The 15,752-nt window shown below is 36.4% G+C and overlaps 3 protein-coding genes across 3 annotated transcripts in view; all 3 read left to right on the top strand.

Moving 5' to 3' along the window:
• Positions 1-15,752, top strand: part of nectin4b (nectin cell adhesion molecule 4b) — a 34,022-nt gene that overhangs the window by 8,212 nt on the left and 10,058 nt on the right. The window contains exons 2-4 of the mRNA XM_083524878.1: positions 13,854-14,149; positions 14,935-15,129; positions 15,223-15,390. Coding sequence (XP_083381004.1) covers positions 14,095-14,149; positions 14,935-15,129; positions 15,223-15,390 — 418 coding nt within the window. The 5' untranslated portion in view covers positions 13,854-14,094. The remainder of the gene's footprint in view (positions 1-13,853; positions 14,150-14,934; positions 15,130-15,222; positions 15,391-15,752) is intronic.
• Positions 2,128-4,328, top strand: LOC310717885 (uncharacterized protein). Its single transcript, XM_083526262.1, has 7 exons — positions 2,128-2,302; positions 2,390-2,514; positions 2,598-2,664; positions 2,787-2,940; positions 3,515-3,660; positions 3,888-3,998; positions 4,122-4,328. The coding sequence occupies exons 1-7, from the start codon at positions 2,147-2,149 to the stop codon at positions 4,296-4,298; spliced, it is 936 nt and encodes a 311-aa protein (XP_083382388.1). The 5' UTR covers positions 2,128-2,146; the 3' UTR covers positions 4,299-4,328.
• On the top strand, positions 8,724-11,898 carry fcer1gl (Fc receptor, IgE, high affinity I, gamma polypeptide like). Its single transcript, XM_083524817.1, has 5 exons — positions 8,724-8,882; positions 9,863-9,954; positions 10,360-10,377; positions 10,908-10,943; positions 11,049-11,898. The coding sequence occupies exons 1-5, from the start codon at positions 8,828-8,830 to the stop codon at positions 11,109-11,111; spliced, it is 264 nt and encodes an 87-aa protein (XP_083380943.1). The 5' UTR covers positions 8,724-8,827; the 3' UTR covers positions 11,112-11,898.

The following is a 15,752-nucleotide window of genomic DNA, read 5'->3' as shown; positions in this document are numbered from 1 at the left end:
ACTTAAAAAAAAAAAAAAACCACTACTTCACTGGGTAATTTGGTTTAATCAGCTTATAGCAGTACATGTATTTATAAGTGCTTATGCATTTGCTGTTTGCACTGCAAACAGTACATTGAGTTTATTTTTTAGTAAATTTGTGTAAGTAAGTACCTAAGTAATGTATGCAAAGGACTATTTCTGACTCCTGGACAAGGGTCAATCCAGAATGCAGGTCAAAAGTAAATTATAATCTATAGAAGACCCATCAACACCGACTTAAGCTCATCAAAACAGTCCAAAGTTCAAAGTCTGAAACATTCATTCATTTTCTCCCGCTTATCCGTAATTCGGGTCGCGGGGGCAGCAGTCTAAGCAGGCCCCCGCATTCGACTGCTGCCCAATCCTCACAGCACCGTCCCTTACGGTCCCTCCTGCAGGTGGTGAGCCCACGGGAAGGCGGCCCCACGTCACTCCGACGTCACGGAACTTGATATTTCCCTCGTAAGGGAAAAGTCTAAAACAATTCATTTTAATTCTGTGCTCATTAAACATTCCTTGGACATAATAGACTCAATGACAATTTAAGAAATGGAAAATTCTCAGGGAGCTTTTTCTTGCCACTGTCACCACTGGCTTTCTCATTAGGGATAAACTACTAAGGGATACGCTAATAAGCACTAAACCTATAGACATTAAAATATAACTTTTTTACTGATTTATATATCTCTGTAACACAGATGGGAAGTAATGAAGTACAAATACTTAGCGACTGTACTTAAGTAGATTTTTCTGGTATCAGTACATTACTTCACTATTTAACTTTTTACTTTCACACATTAATTTTTTTTGCACAAATATCTGTACTTTTTACTTCTTACATTTTAAAACATGGCTCTTTAGTTTTAATCTATTTGGTGACATGATCAATATTTGTGCTTCTCATTACACACTGTTTTTAGCCCATCAACCAATTTCTTGACATTTTTCAACCTACCGCTGGTGTATTATTTCCTGGCTCTCACACCCCACAGACGCATTCTAGTCTACGAAGCGAACAATGAGCAGGCAGAAGGTGACAAGAAGTATGTGGGTAACGTGGATGAGACAGAGGGAGAACGGAGATAATCACATGATCGTCATCATTGTTTCTCTGCTTGTGATCTCTATGGAGGTTGTTTGATACATTCATTAGATAACAAAATATTAAATAATTTTATATTAAAATGATGTAAGGTTCAGTTACCAGTGTGACACTGAAACAGGTAGCAATAATGGCTACTTTTTTACTAAAGTACATGTCAGAGCCCAAACTTCTTTACTTTACCCTGAGTAAAAAAGTGTAGTCAGTACTTCAACTTGTCTTTTAAAACATGAGTATCTGTACTTCTACTTGAGTAAAGGATGCGTTTACTTTTACCATCTCTTCTCTGTAAAGCTGCTTTGGAACAATGTCCATTGTTTAAAGCACAATACAAATGACACGGAATTGAATTGAAAAATAAATAAATAAATAAATTCAGTATTAATAAAACAAACTCTGAATTAAGCAATAAAAGGAGGCAAATTCAGTATGTTTGACCTTTAAGAATACACTGTGGTCATTTCTTCAGTTATTGTGCTTGATACCAACTTGTTTTACTTAAAGAAAGCAAGTTCTGGTTTCCTTTTTCCTGATACCAACGTGTGAGATGAGTAGAATAATCCATGATAATCGTGAAAATTGTGAAATGTCAGATTTTTGTAACATTATTGTTTATTATTTCTGGACAAAATAGATCACCTCAGAGTAACCCTTCATCTTTAAAGTGACTCTATAAATAAAGATGTTGTATTTGGCTTATTACATTAGTGAGAAAACCAACATGAATTGTGTTAGTTGTTGGACTAAAATTAGTTGTCCATGTTACTGGAATGCTGTACATCCTGCCAGTCTCTTGAACTGTACTGAAGTTTGATCTTAAAGAGTTCATTTTTGGATGATGATGGTAGGGTGTGCCTGCTGATTTAGTACTTTAGGACTGCTGATTTAGTTTTCTTATTAACTCTAACATGTATGCTCCACAGATAAATCCGTGGGAATCTTGGGGCCTGGCTTGAATATTTTTAGAGGCTCTGCTCTGTGCTGCTGTTTATATACAGTAAGACCTTGAGAACAGATCACATTATGGAATTTATACCTGTGGTTGACTTTGATGGCTACAAACTCGGTATCGGCGATGTCACTGACCAGGACCTGCAAGAGTTATGCAAAGAACTTCGAAAGGCCTTCACCGAAGTGGGGTTTGTGTATCTTAAAAACACTGGAATAGATCAGAGAGAGGTGTGTGTATTTAATTTTTGTCAATTTGAAATATTAAAAAAAGTACATTACAGTACAAGTTCATGTTTTGCGCCAAAAATGTCATAGGTGGATCATGTCATGGACATTTCTAAGAAGTTCTTCCTGCTTTCTGAAGACGAGAAAAAACCCTTCAGTAGAGGCAGTTTTGCGAATAATTTAAATCATGGCTGGGTGTCCTTCGAAAGAGAAAGGTAGTTGGTTCTACTTTCCTTTACATAAAGATCGGTCAAATTTCTGATGATTTATACTGGAATTTTGTTTACGCTCTCCACAGTTTGAACCCTCGAAATCCAGGTGACTTGAAAGAAGCCTTCAATACTGCATCCTTGAGCCCAGATATTGTAATTACCTCAATTATTTTTTTATTATTGTAAATTCCACTGCAACAGCCAGTAATATATGGTATAACGTAGAATATATTTAAAAAAAAACTTGAATTGTTGTGATCTTTCTTTTTGATTAGAAATGGCCTTCTGATGGTGTTAATGGTTTCCGTGACATCCAAGTCGGCTTTTTTCAACGTTGTAAGGAGCTTTCTCTTCGAGTAATCAGGGTTTTGGCTCTCAGTCTAGGACTCGATTCTAATGTTTTTCTCAAGGCACACAGACTCATTGGAAGTAAGTTAAACACACACACACACACACACACACACACACACACACAGATGCAGATATACATGCTCTGACATGACTGGTGCTATGCAGTTTGTGCAGTAAATTTCTAGCAAAGCAGTGGAACGAGTTATTAGTTTTGAAATCAGAATTGTTTCACTGACTTTATTCAGGTGTTCAGGTGCACTCCAGAAGTTCAGCCTGATGAATAATTAAGACTCGTATAAAAAGCCAGGAAATGATACACCAGTAGTAGATTGAAAAGCTGCACATTGACAGGAAATCGGTTGATGAGCTGAAAATGTCATGCAACGAAAAGAACAATATTGATTGTGTCACCAAATAGATTAAAACTAAAATAATACGCCTAGTTTAAAAATGTAAGAAGTAGAAATTACAGATACTTGTGTGAAAAATGCAATGCGTGAAAGTAAAAAAAAAAAAATTGTCTGAAAAAGAAAAAGTGAAGTAAAGTATACCAGAAAAATCTAGGTAGGTACAGTAACTAAGTATTTGTACTTCATTACTTCCCACCTCTGGTCATGACCCACTGATGACTGACATGTCTGTTGATGTAAAGGTGATGAGAATGGCACCACCCTGCGCTCTCTTTATTACCCTCCGGTGAAGGCTGAGAGCGTGAAGGAAGGTCAGCTTCGCTGTGGTGAGCACTCAGACTATGGCAGCATCACTCTTGTCTTCCAGAGCCATGAGGCAGGCCTGCAGGTAAGAAAGATTTCACAGAAGATTTGTAGTGCACGATCAGTGAAAATGGAGACAGAATCAGCATTTCCTGTTGTCACCATCATCATCATCATTAGCATCATTATCATTGTTGTTAAGATTGTTCTTTGTTACTTGGAAACACATTGAAACATAGTTTTATGCAGTAAGTCCTTCCCTTGTATCCCTTCCACAATAAAATTAGCAAATATTTTGTTTGCTCCCTTTAGGTATTAAATTGCAAAGGGGAGTTTATCTCAGCTCCAAGCATTCCTGGAACAGTACTGATCAACATTGCAGATCTGATGCAGAGGTGGACCGGTGACGTGTTTGTGTCTGCTGTAAATATGGCCATACATTCAAAGCAAAGCCATTAATAATCTTGTTTTCTACAAACCTTAAATATTTTATATTATATTATATTATATATCTTATATTTCATCGTACACAATTGTTTATTGCAGGTCCATAGAGTTCTACTGCCTTCTGTGGGTGACTCAAACACAAGGCAGTCAATGGCGTTCTTCGTGCAGCCAGACGATGATGCTATCGTTAGCTGCTGTGATGGCTCCAACAAATATCCTCCGGTGAAAGCACTGGATTATCTACTGACAAGATTTAGCGAGTCTTATGGCAAATAAATAGACATGTACTGCTTGTTGTGGTGCAGATGATTTTTTTTTTTTTATAAGTGTGAATGTTCTTGTAATCTTGTAATGGATTGTTACTCACTAGAGGGCGCACCTTACTTTGTACTCTCACTATTGTTAGGACACTGAAAGGCCTAGCGAATTGAAGCCTTTTTTTCCAGATCAGCCTCACTGATAAGTAGCTTTCTTAAACTTCACAGCTATTTAGTCCCAATCCTTTAAGTTCTGTTCACCTTTTGCCTGTGGAAATGCTCTTACTTTCAAAAAGTTCTACTGGGTTTCTTTTGTTGTTGTTTTTTCACTTCTTCCTTAAAGATTATAATTCAGCACTATCCTTAAAAGTTGTAATAATGCATTAGACAGTCCTTAACCCAATTTATAGTGCTATAGTTGTTTTCTTTGCTTGATGCATGCCAATAATTTAACCTTTCTGAAAAGGAGTAAAGTCTTTCCCATGACCACAGGATATGTCTTCCTACATGGATGTTTAAAAAATGAGAAGCTACTAACTGCAACTTGTTAGCAGTTGAAACATATTCATCACTGTTTATTTTTTTAATAAACAAGCTTCAGTTAGTTCAGAATGCAGCAGCAAGAGTTCTTACTAGGTCAAGAAAATACGATCATATAACCCCAATCTTATCGTCCCTACATTGGCTTCCTATTAAGTTTCGAATAGACTACAAACTACTGCTACTCACTTATAAAGCACTAAATGGTTTGGCTCCCATGTATCTATCCAGTCTCTTAACACGCTACAATCCGTCACGCTCCCTGAGATCTCAAAACTCTGGGCTTCTAGTAGTTCCTAGAATAGCAAAGTCCACTAAAGGCGGTAGAGCATTTTCACATTTAGCTCCTAAACTCTGGAATAGTCTTCCTGACAGTGTTCGGGGTTCAGATACACTCTCCCAGTTTAAGTGCAGATTAAAAACATATCTTTTTAGCAAAGCCTACACATAACACACAATCACACACATCACATCACAACCTTGTGCTCCAGAACATCTGATCACATGCACATTATCAACTTGTGCTGTTAATATCATGAACAGCAGCTACACTAATTCCTCTCCACTGCTTCTCTTTCTCTCCCCATCCCGAGGCATCCTGAGGTTTGGCCAGCTCCAGTCACGTCCCACCTCGTGAAGATTATGGACCTATGGATGATCATGGAGAAGTAGATGCCGAGTGTTTAAAGGCCCTGGCATGGAGAAGCTGATGCTGGATCTATGATGATCACAAATTGTTCTGTATTGTTGAAAGATTTATGACCAAACTTTTGATGTCACCCATATGAGGATGGGTTCCCCTTTGAGTCTGGTTCCTCTCAAGGTTTCTTCCTCATATCATCTAAGGGAGTTTTTCCTTGCCACTGTCGCCACGGCTGCTCATCAGGGACAAACGCACACCATTCACCTTCACTGTTGTTTTCTGTAAAGCTGCTTTGAGACAATGTCTGTTGTGAAAAGCGCTATACAAATAAACTTGACTTGACTTGACTTGACTGTTGAAAGTGAAAATCTGTTGCAGCTGAAATCATATTGGTCAGTATTTATTTAATGGAAGGCTCTTAACTATTTGCTTAGTTAAATCCAAATAATGTCTTTTTTTTTTTTTTTTTTTTTTTTTTTTTTACACAAGGTGTTTTTCTCTAGTTGGAGATTTATTTCTGAACTTGCAATCCAGTTCATCCAAGAGCAGCTCAGTAGGATTTAAATGCAGTGACTGGACAGGCCATTTCATTATAGATAACACTCCAGCCGACTGTTTGCGCTCTAAATAACGCTTACAGAGATTTGACATATGTTCCAGGTCATTTTCTTGTTTTATGTTGAAGTTGGTTCCACTTTGCTATAGTCCAAACCGAACTGCATGGTGTTGAAGTATAGAATGGGACATTAGTATTTCTTTTCACCCAGAACAAGTCTCCAACTACTCCAAAACAACCCCAAACCATTATGCCTTCACCTACATGTTGACTGTGGGGGTGAATTTTGGGAAAGTCATGGGTACATGCAAAAGTTGTGGTACAAAAAATAAGACTGTACCATGGGAAAATCGAAACAACTTGCCTGTGTAAATTTCAGAAGCAGATCTTAAAACTGACGCAATTTCCTTTTCACATCAGTTACAAAGTTTCATATGTACTTGCAACAATACAATTATAACCACTTAATGCATGATAGATGATGATGATTTCGTTCCATGACGTTATTCGGTTATGCAGTTGTAATTGTCATGGAAATAGACTGAATTGCATTGTGAATTAGTGTGTAAATTTTTTAATTTTTGTGATACACACACTGCTCCATGTTTTATAGGCAGCCACACAAATGATGTAACTAGGGGTGTAAACCTGCCAATGATATGACAAAATTTAGATCCTTAAGCTAACTATTGATATTTGATTATGTCACTGAATCTTTTATGCAATGTGATTTCTGCTTGATATTTGACCAACTTCTGGGGTAGGCCTAAAGATTATAAGTTTCTTTTCGTCTTCTCCCGTTAGGGGTCGCCACAGCGGATCCTCCGCACGTTTGATTTGGCACGTTTTACGCTGGATGCCCTTCCTAACGCAACCCTCCCCAATTTATCCGGGCTTGGGACCGGCACTAAGAGTGGCTGGGGATGGTTCCCTGACCGGGAATCGAACCCGGGTCGCAGCGGTGGGAGCGCTGCATCTTAACCACTAGACCACCAGGGGACCAGGTAGGCCTAAAGATTAATTATTAAAAAAACAAATCACTACAGATTCCACACCCTGCACTAAACTCCAAAACCACAAAGTGCAACCTTGTATTTTCAGAATGTACAGAACACAGTGTATACTCACTTCCTTGATCTAGATGATTCATCCTGATGTTTAATGTCTGAGTTCCTCTACTTATGACACCCTTTTTGCTGATGTGGGTGGTTCACTTTAGAATAACCTTAAGATCTGGATAAACTCTGCTTGCTTCAGTGAATAATCTCAATGAAATACTGTAGGTTTGTACCTAAGCATTGCTCAGTGTAATCATAAAGACTCATTAATCTCATTCACAATAGGATCCTACTGACTTTTCTTTTACCAATCTTCTTTACATTAGTTTGACTTTATAGTATTCAGTTGTAGAAGAGAAATGATGGTGATTTTGTATTGGTGTCAGAATTATGAATGAATCATTCCCTTTATTCCCGACATATGTTCACTCATTTGTACCCACTATGCAGTCAGATTCCGAGTGTACATCCGATTTCCCATATCGAATGAGACACGGCATAAAAGAAAATCTTCCTCTAAGGAAAAAGGTTTCGTCCGAACCAGAATTAGCATTTAGCTCTGAAGTCAGCTTAAATGTTTTCAGAATAAATCAAATACATTTGACAGACAGTAGTGTTTTGAAAAAAAGAAAAAGTGTTTTTTTCTTTATACTCAATGTAGTTTTACATACAAAATATAATGAAGAACAAACATATTTTACAACATACAACAGATGTTAATACCAGTTAAATGTGACAATGATCAAATAAAATTGCCTGTGCAGCTCTTTGATGTGTAGTGTTTTTGTTAGTATCCAAATTTGCTCACTAAATTTCATTCCCTTCTTTCCATAAAATTGCCTGACTATATATGGATCAGTAAACGAGTGACCGATTTCAGACACAGCAACAGTGTCACAAAGAAGAGGGTGGGTCTGGTTTCTTTCTCATAGAGGTTGCACTCTTTAGGGATATTACTTTGTGACAGTGTTTTTTGTGAAAAAAAAAACATATGCAGAAAAAAAATTTACTATGTGAAGTTTCCTGTGTGAAACAAAGCACATAATGGAAACCAGTATTCAAAGTAAACCAGGTCATTGCTAATTAAAAAACTGACCATAGTTACCAGGCATTTAGTATTTTTGGTAATCTGCAAACTACCTCACACACGCACACACACAAAGACATATACACACACACACACACACACAAACATACACACACAAAGCACACACACGAAGCACACACGCCAACCCATACAGCAACATGGTGTTACTTCCTCTGTATTCTGCCCTAGTCTTACATTCAGGCACATTTTCCGTTTAGGCGACATATGCAGCAGTAATCCGTGCATTACATTGTATGGCACTGTATAATCCTGCAGATTCATTTTTGTGGTCTTTGTCTCTCTTTGTGTTTTATGTTCTAGCACTTTGGGAAATGTGACCACCTGCAAATTGCAAAGGTTCCTGCTTTAATTCATCCCTTTTAGTATGCAAAAAATCTGAGAACTTCATGTAACTAAAGTATAAAATTGGCATGTGAGAAAAATGAAAGAAAAAGGGACTGTGATGTGAAACTGTGGCCAACCCTTCAGCCATCTCAGTTGCAGTGTCTCGGAAAGGCTATTTTGTCACAACCCACAGTTTCCTGTTCAAAGAATTGCTTTCACATATAATTTCGCAGACACACACTTACACACACACACATCATATCATCCATCTCATCGACTTTTGTTTTGGCATCGGCTTTGGGTCGGCTCAGCTAAAAGAATGGATCAGGGATCAGGGATATTTATCCTCCTCCTTCTGAATTTGGGGGCTGCCGGTGAGACCCTGTTGACGTCTCTGACGCCCTGATTGCTTAAATTAGATTAAATAGATAAAAACTAATTTTGTAGCTCTGTTTCATTTGCAAATTTTGATTAAGTTCATAGCTAATTTATTTTTTTATCATTACATGTTTTTGTAATATTCATAAAATGTATTTTGGAGTTGTTTATATATATAGAGAAAATGTGTTTCTCTCGATCATACGATAAGTAACATCCGCTTTATGCCAAAAATATGTATATATACACGTAATATCTCTAAAATATCTCGTCTCTGAAGCACTTTAAAAATGACTTTAGTCCTAAGTGTCCTGTTTTGTCTGCTAGTTATCTTTACAGTTAACTTTTAATACATACATTATCTCTACTGAAATACACTTCACTTCCTGGATTTTTCTTGACATCTATGTATGCATACAGACTTGTCCCATGCTTTTTAATCTTCTTAGTTTTTATACTATATTGTTTTGAAATTTATTAAAATAGGATAAAAAAAAAAATCAGTTTCATGACATAAATCAAAAAATTTTATTGTACATTTATTCAAATTAAAATTTGTCTAGGATAATCTCAAGAATTAAAATTAAATTTGTATAGGATATCGCTTTGGATCGCACAGCTCCTCTATTAGTATAGCAGTTAAGAGTCTTTATTAGAAACAAAATATTAAAGTGTTTGAAAGGAAATATAAAAAAGTTGTTGTTAGTGCTGGAGGTATAAATTACATGGAGGTTTAGGATTATTGAACTGTTCTGATACATTGATCCTTGAAGATTCTGTGGGAAAAAAAAAGTGAGGGAAGCATGTTTTCATGATGGGGGGTTGACATTTGAATGATCTTTTAAAGAAATGTGATTTTGGGTAAGGCTTTGAGGCTTTTCATGTTTAGAGTTGTCTGCCTACATTAAAGTCAAGTCAGTGGTAGTTACTTTTTGTGTGTGTGTGTGTTTGTGTGTGTGCTTGCAAACTCTTTCAGAGGCCATGGCAGAAGGCGGATTGTGTTATATCCTCGATGGGATTTTGATTATCTACGGCATTGTGTTGACGGTCCTCTACTGCAGACTGAGGGTGAGTCATTTATCACTTCTACATGCTAACAGACAAAATTTTCACATTAATACCCAGATTTAATACAATACATGCGTGTGTGTGTGTGTGTGTGTGTGTGTGTGTGTGTGTGTGCTTTAAAAATAGAAAATACTATATAGTAAAGTTGTGTTACTTGCGATAATAACAGAACAGATTCATAAATAAAAGCCGTATTGGTTGCATAATTTCAGATAAGAGTTAAAAAACTGCTGCACCCAGCTGTAAAAATTTATTGTATTAGTTTCTAATTATTTTTAATAACATGACCTAAATAAATCTCTGTTAAAAGAACAAAAACTGTACCTGATCAATAAAATCACAATCCTGTATCATGAAAGCGAGAATTATTACTAATCCTCATCCTTTTTCATGTATACTTTGCAGATTCGTTCTGGAAATATGGTAAGGACTTGCTTTTTGTAAAGATGTCCTTCCTAACTGTCTTTATGTTATATGTGTGTGTGTGTGTGTGTGTGTGTGTGTGTGTGTGTGTGTGTGTGTGTGTGTGTGTGTGTGTGTGTGTGTGTGTGTGTTACCTTTCTCCGATCCTCACTTCCCCTGTTAACTTCTGCTAAGTTCTCTTTCTGGTGCATTGCTGACCACTAGCAGTTATTTATACTTTCGTGCTTGCAAAAAATTCCCCTTAGCCTTCTAATGTCTCACATATAAGCAGCCAGTATATGAAGATTTTTTTAAAAGTTAATGGCATTTTAGCAACGTTTAATTTCCACTGCTCTACTTTTGACCTTATCCAAGAACGTAACTCTGTATCTCTGGTGTGGAATGCAGAAACCAGAACTATTTGTTCTGTGTGGACGGAAGGATGACACATTATACAGGGAAAGATTATCACACACTGGTGTGATGCTTTATTCACAGAACCGTCTTTATGTTTCCGCTTAACTTCGTGTCTGCACTTTGTCTTTCTCTAGCAGCCAACTGAAGAGAAACCAGAGGGCATCTACCAGGTACAACCATTTTTAAGAATCTGAAAGTCTGAAATCTGAATTTGAATGTGGCTTGTGGATTTATCTTCATATGCATAATCTATTCAAAAAACATTTTCCCATCAGGGTTTGCAGCATCAAAACCAGGACACCTATGAGACGCTCGGTGTAAAGAAGCAACCATTGTAGTAACTGACGTTTAAATCTAATTCATCTAATAAGCATTTCCATTTTTGTTAAATTCATGTATATCTGTTTTTAGTACTGGTTACTAACAAGTCCTGTTTTTTTTTTACATATGGTTTTACAGCTTGCTTTTGCTGCATTAAATGACAAATATTCTTTTTTTATTGGCAATAATTATCGGCAAATTGGCAATATTCCTTTTATTTTCCATAACATACTCTGAAATTACTGTAAAATATATCTATTTTTATATAATTAGATTATTAACTATAATTGTGATATTGCAGACATGATATAATTATGACAATATTAATAAAAACACAGTGCTATATAAATATTTAAAGGTAATACATGTACAGAAAGTAGCCCTTAATTCAAATAACAAAAAACAACAAAAAAATGATGATAAAACTATTAGATGTGAATGTGTGTGAGAATGATGTCCAGCTTTCCTGTCATAGTACTAGTAACAGTTTGGCCTACCGTGTTCAGACAGTTCCTACAAAGTTGAATTCCTGCCTCGTTCCCCGTGGTCCAGAATGAATGAATATTTTGTAAAGAAGCAAAAGAAAGAAGTCAAAAATGAAGCCTTGACACACCCAAAAAGAAGATTGCTCTTTGAAAAAGACAGTGTATGACCACGGGCATAGTTTATCGGGCATAGATAAGTCAGGAAGAATAAGAGCGTGAAAGCAGTATGAAAGCACTTTCGGAATGGGTGTCACATTGATTTTTTTTTGTTATTTATAAATATCTTCTGTGCAAACTAACACAATAAATGTCTTCTTGATTCCTTTGTCTTAGTGGCATGAAAACAACAGCATTCAACTTTATGTAGATTACTATGGTCCGGTTAAGTTTTTAAAGCATGTTCTTTTGAATTATATTATTATAATTTGTATTATTATTATTATTTCTTTATTTTTTACAGATATAATAACCCACCATTATAATAGCTAATATTAAAGACAATTTATTCTAAAATGATCTTAATCTCATAAATCTGTTTAACCATTAATTGAATTCAGTAATCTTAACAACAACAACAAAAACAATTTAAATAGGCATTTTTATTTATTATTTTTTTTATTGGGATTGGACACCTTAAATCCAATTTGGTTATTTATAACCATATTTTGTTCACAAATAAATGCATACATATAGTATAGTATAGTATAGTTTCTTTCGGCTTCTCCCGTTAGGGGTCGCCACAGCGGATCTTCCGCACGTTTGATTTGGCATATGTTTTACGCTGGATGCCCTTCCTAACGCAACCCTCCCCAATTTATCCGGGCTTGGGACCGGCACTGAGCGTGGCTGGGGATGGTTCCCTGACCGGGAATCGAACCCGGGTCGCAGCGCTGCATCTTAACCACTAGACCACCAGGGGACCTAAATAAATGCATACATAATATACCTAAAACAAATAGGTTTATAAATAATCAAATTGGATTCAAGTTGATTTAATTAGCTGAAAGTATCCAATAAAAAGCTAATTAGATTATTATTATTATCATCATCATTATTAATATTTACACATATAATAACCCACTATTATAATAGATAATATTAAAGACTATTTATTCTAAAATGATCATGTTATTAATCTGTTTAACCATTAATCGAATTCAGTGGGATTAATCATAATTTCAAAATTATAATAATAATCATAAGGAAAAAATAATATTAAAAAGAGGAAGAAGAAGAAAATGTGATTATTTATAACTGGATTTGTTTGAAAGATTTGTGAACCAAATGGGTATAAATAATCAAATAAAATCAAAGATTCAAAGTACACTATAAAAACAGATCGGTAAAATATAAAATATTGGAATATTTTAAGCAAATAATATTTGTGCTTCTTATGATTCTTATGATCAATTTAGTATATAAATAAGGGGTTAAGAACAATTTTGTCCATGAACATGGTCATATGTACAGCCACTAGATGTCACTGTTGCCCCGTGAGGACAATTTTTTTTTCTTGCTCTCATGAATGTAAATCTAATAAAAAAAAACATTTAAACATTTTTTTTTTATAGGTGTTTGTTTTGCATATCTGTTGACTCTGTTTTGCTTTGACATTTAACGCCTTTAGGCGATTCGTTGGAAAAAAAACAAAACGCACGGAAGGAAACTGGTTTGGCTGGTGCGGGTTCTCTGAAGGAAAACCTCTAGGCACATCTTCCTGTCAGCTATTGACAAGACAAACATGAACGATCTGACATTATAAAACTGCATTAAAGTATATAAATCTGTCCCATATCTCACTTTTATGTGAATGCATTCAACAATCCTTCTAGGCTGTCCGTATTATTATATTCGATCTTTTTTACACACACAAGGAATAAACACATAAGAAACCATTTTAGTGTAGGGCAGAAATCTGATCTATACGTTTTGATCTACTTTTCATTGTGCACCTGTACCTTTAGAGGGACACATAATAAAAATAACAAAAAAACAAAAACAAAAAAAAAAACACGCCGCACTGCCATGTTGTCGCAAAAACTTCCGGTGGACTGTATGGTGGGCGTGGCTACAAAGCGAACAGGTGTGCGCGCTTAAAGTTTCACCTGCGAGGTAGCGCGCGAGCGTGCCTAAAGGTTATATATAGGTGTCTGAACACGGCGCGCTCATTTCAGCTTCTCCATCAGGGTGGAGAGAAGAAAAAAAAACCCGAAAGAATTGTTGGAAAATTTGGTATTTCTTCTGGAGAATTTGCTTGTATAGCGTTTGAGGAAGGTTTTCTTCTTTGAAAAGGGTTCACTTTTTCCTCTGGACAACAAACAGAAGACCTGAGGCGACAGACTACAGGGAAGAGTGTGAGGCTTTAATGAACATGACTGGTTTCAAAGAGCTATATTTTGTGATAAGCTAGAGGAAAAAGGTCATAATCTCTCTACAAGTTTGTTTAATTGAAATTTGTTCATTTGGTATGTGTATTTAACTCTTAAAAAGTTGGAAAGTTGTCCATTTGGACCAAATGGAGAAAATGTCAAACCCAACCTGCTTTGCCCTGTTACTGATGGCAGTAATTGGTGAGTACAGCTTAAAATTAAAAAAAAGGTTAGTCATGAATGTGTGTGTGTGTGTGTGTGTGTGTGTGTAAAAACAGGATACAAGAAGTAGAAGAGTGACATTCTTAGAAAGGTGACCATGGGCTATTGTGGCATAAGAATGAATAATGATTAATGATTACTCACCCAATAAATATCTGTTCAAAGGAAGTGGTTAAGGTGTGTGTGAATAGTAAGTGTTTGTGTGTGCCATATTTTTGTTTGCATCTAGGAGTTGTATCTAACAAGTTGGGGCACCCTTAGGTTTTTTTCATGTGTTGGTGCTTAAGTAAGAAGCTTTGTGTAAATAGAAGTATGAACAGGAAATGCCAGTAGGGCAGCCACTGCTCCTTAACACAGGGAACAGAGAAATTAAAAGTTTATTCCAGTAACTAAAACTCAGAGCATGTCTGTGAAAGTTTGGCGTTCTGTGTGTGGGAATGTCCTTGTGTCTGAATGCAAGTGAGTCGCTAATGTCCTTGTGTGTAGACAGGGTTGAACATTAACTGAAAATTCAGGTTATTCACCCTAAAATATTTCACCTCCCCCCACCAAACACACACACACTCTTAGACTAATCTTTGAAACCCACAATCACTGACAGTTTAGAGACAGTCTTCTGTTCTACTAAGACTACACACACAAACCTGTTTCTCCCCTAACCCCACCCTGTTCATATGCCAACATAAATAAATGATGTTTTTAAATTTTTCTTGTTCTTTGCCCCTTAAACATCATGGCATATACACATTCTGGGATTCTACCAGCTCGTGTGTGTGGAGAGTTTATTCAGCCTCCTCCGTTCCTGGCGTTGCGCTCCTTTGCCGGAGAGGAGACTCGACTGCCGTGCGAGTTTAAGCCCCAGGACGGTGATCGGGTGATACAAGTGACTTGGTCTACAGAAAAGAATAACGGTGTCAAGGAGCAGATCATCACCAGACACATGACAGAGGGGCTTCAAGGTGTTTGCACACACACACACACACTTTCTAATAAAAAAAAACACATTCCAATTCAATGTTTCCTTTATTTCAACCATTTGTGTGTGTGTGCAGAGTTTCCTAACTTTGCGGGCCGTGTGCGCTTCGCAAGTTCTGACCCGATTAAAGAGTCGACGCTGTTGATTCTAAACACGAAGGAGTCGGATCAAGCCACGTACACCTGCCATATCTCCACTTTTCCTTCAGGAAACTTCGAGAGACAAATCATCATTACTGTCTGGAGTAAGAGAAGTCTCGCTATTCTTTTGTTGACTTGATCAAACACACAATTCACGCGATTCACAGTGGTTTCGTGTACAAAAAGATGTAAATATTTGTTTTCCATCATCACGCGTAGTCAAACAGCAAAGAAGTGTCTGACATTTGCTGTTTAAACTTTGCACTGAAGCTAGAGCACTAATGTAACAAATAATGGGAGACTGTCACTCAAAAAAAGCTGCCTTTTTGTTTTATTAATTGCTTATAGCTTTCATTAAACAATATAAACAGTTATAGTTAAGATATTCCAAAACATTACCTTAACTATAAATGGATAAACATACAATGCAACACTTGAATATTTTTTGTTATGTTTAGCAAATTGC

Source organism: Silurus aristotelis, assembly GCF_946808225.1.
Source record: "Silurus aristotelis genome assembly, chromosome: 22".
Taxonomy (NCBI): domain Eukaryota; kingdom Metazoa; phylum Chordata; class Actinopteri; order Siluriformes; family Siluridae; genus Silurus; species Silurus aristotelis.
This window is presented reverse-complemented; position numbering and strand designations above follow the sequence as displayed.

Bases quoted from the DNA above. Each gene is read 5' to 3' on its own strand.
- LOC310717885 (XM_083526262.1), top strand. From the start codon at position 2,147: ATGGAATTTATACCTGTGGTTGACTTTGATGGCTACAAACTCGGTATC. The intron at 3,661-3,887 runs GTAAGAAAGATT...TGCTCCCTTTAG, and splicing joins GCCATGAGGCAGGCCTGCAG to GTATTAAATTGCAAAGGGGA. The intron at 3,999-4,121 runs GTAAATATGGCC...TGTTTATTGCAG, and splicing joins GTGACGTGTTTGTGTCTGCT to GTCCATAGAGTTCTACTGCC.
- fcer1gl (XM_083524817.1), top strand. From the start codon at position 8,828: ATGGATCAGGGATCAGGGATATTTATCCTCCTCCTTCTGAATTTGGGG. The intron at 8,883-9,862 runs GTGAGACCCTGT...AAACTCTTTCAG, and splicing joins TCTGAATTTGGGGGCTGCCG to AGGCCATGGCAGAAGGCGGA. The intron at 10,944-11,048 runs GTACAACCATTT...TTTTCCCATCAG, and splicing joins AACCAGAGGGCATCTACCAG to GGTTTGCAGCATCAAAACCA.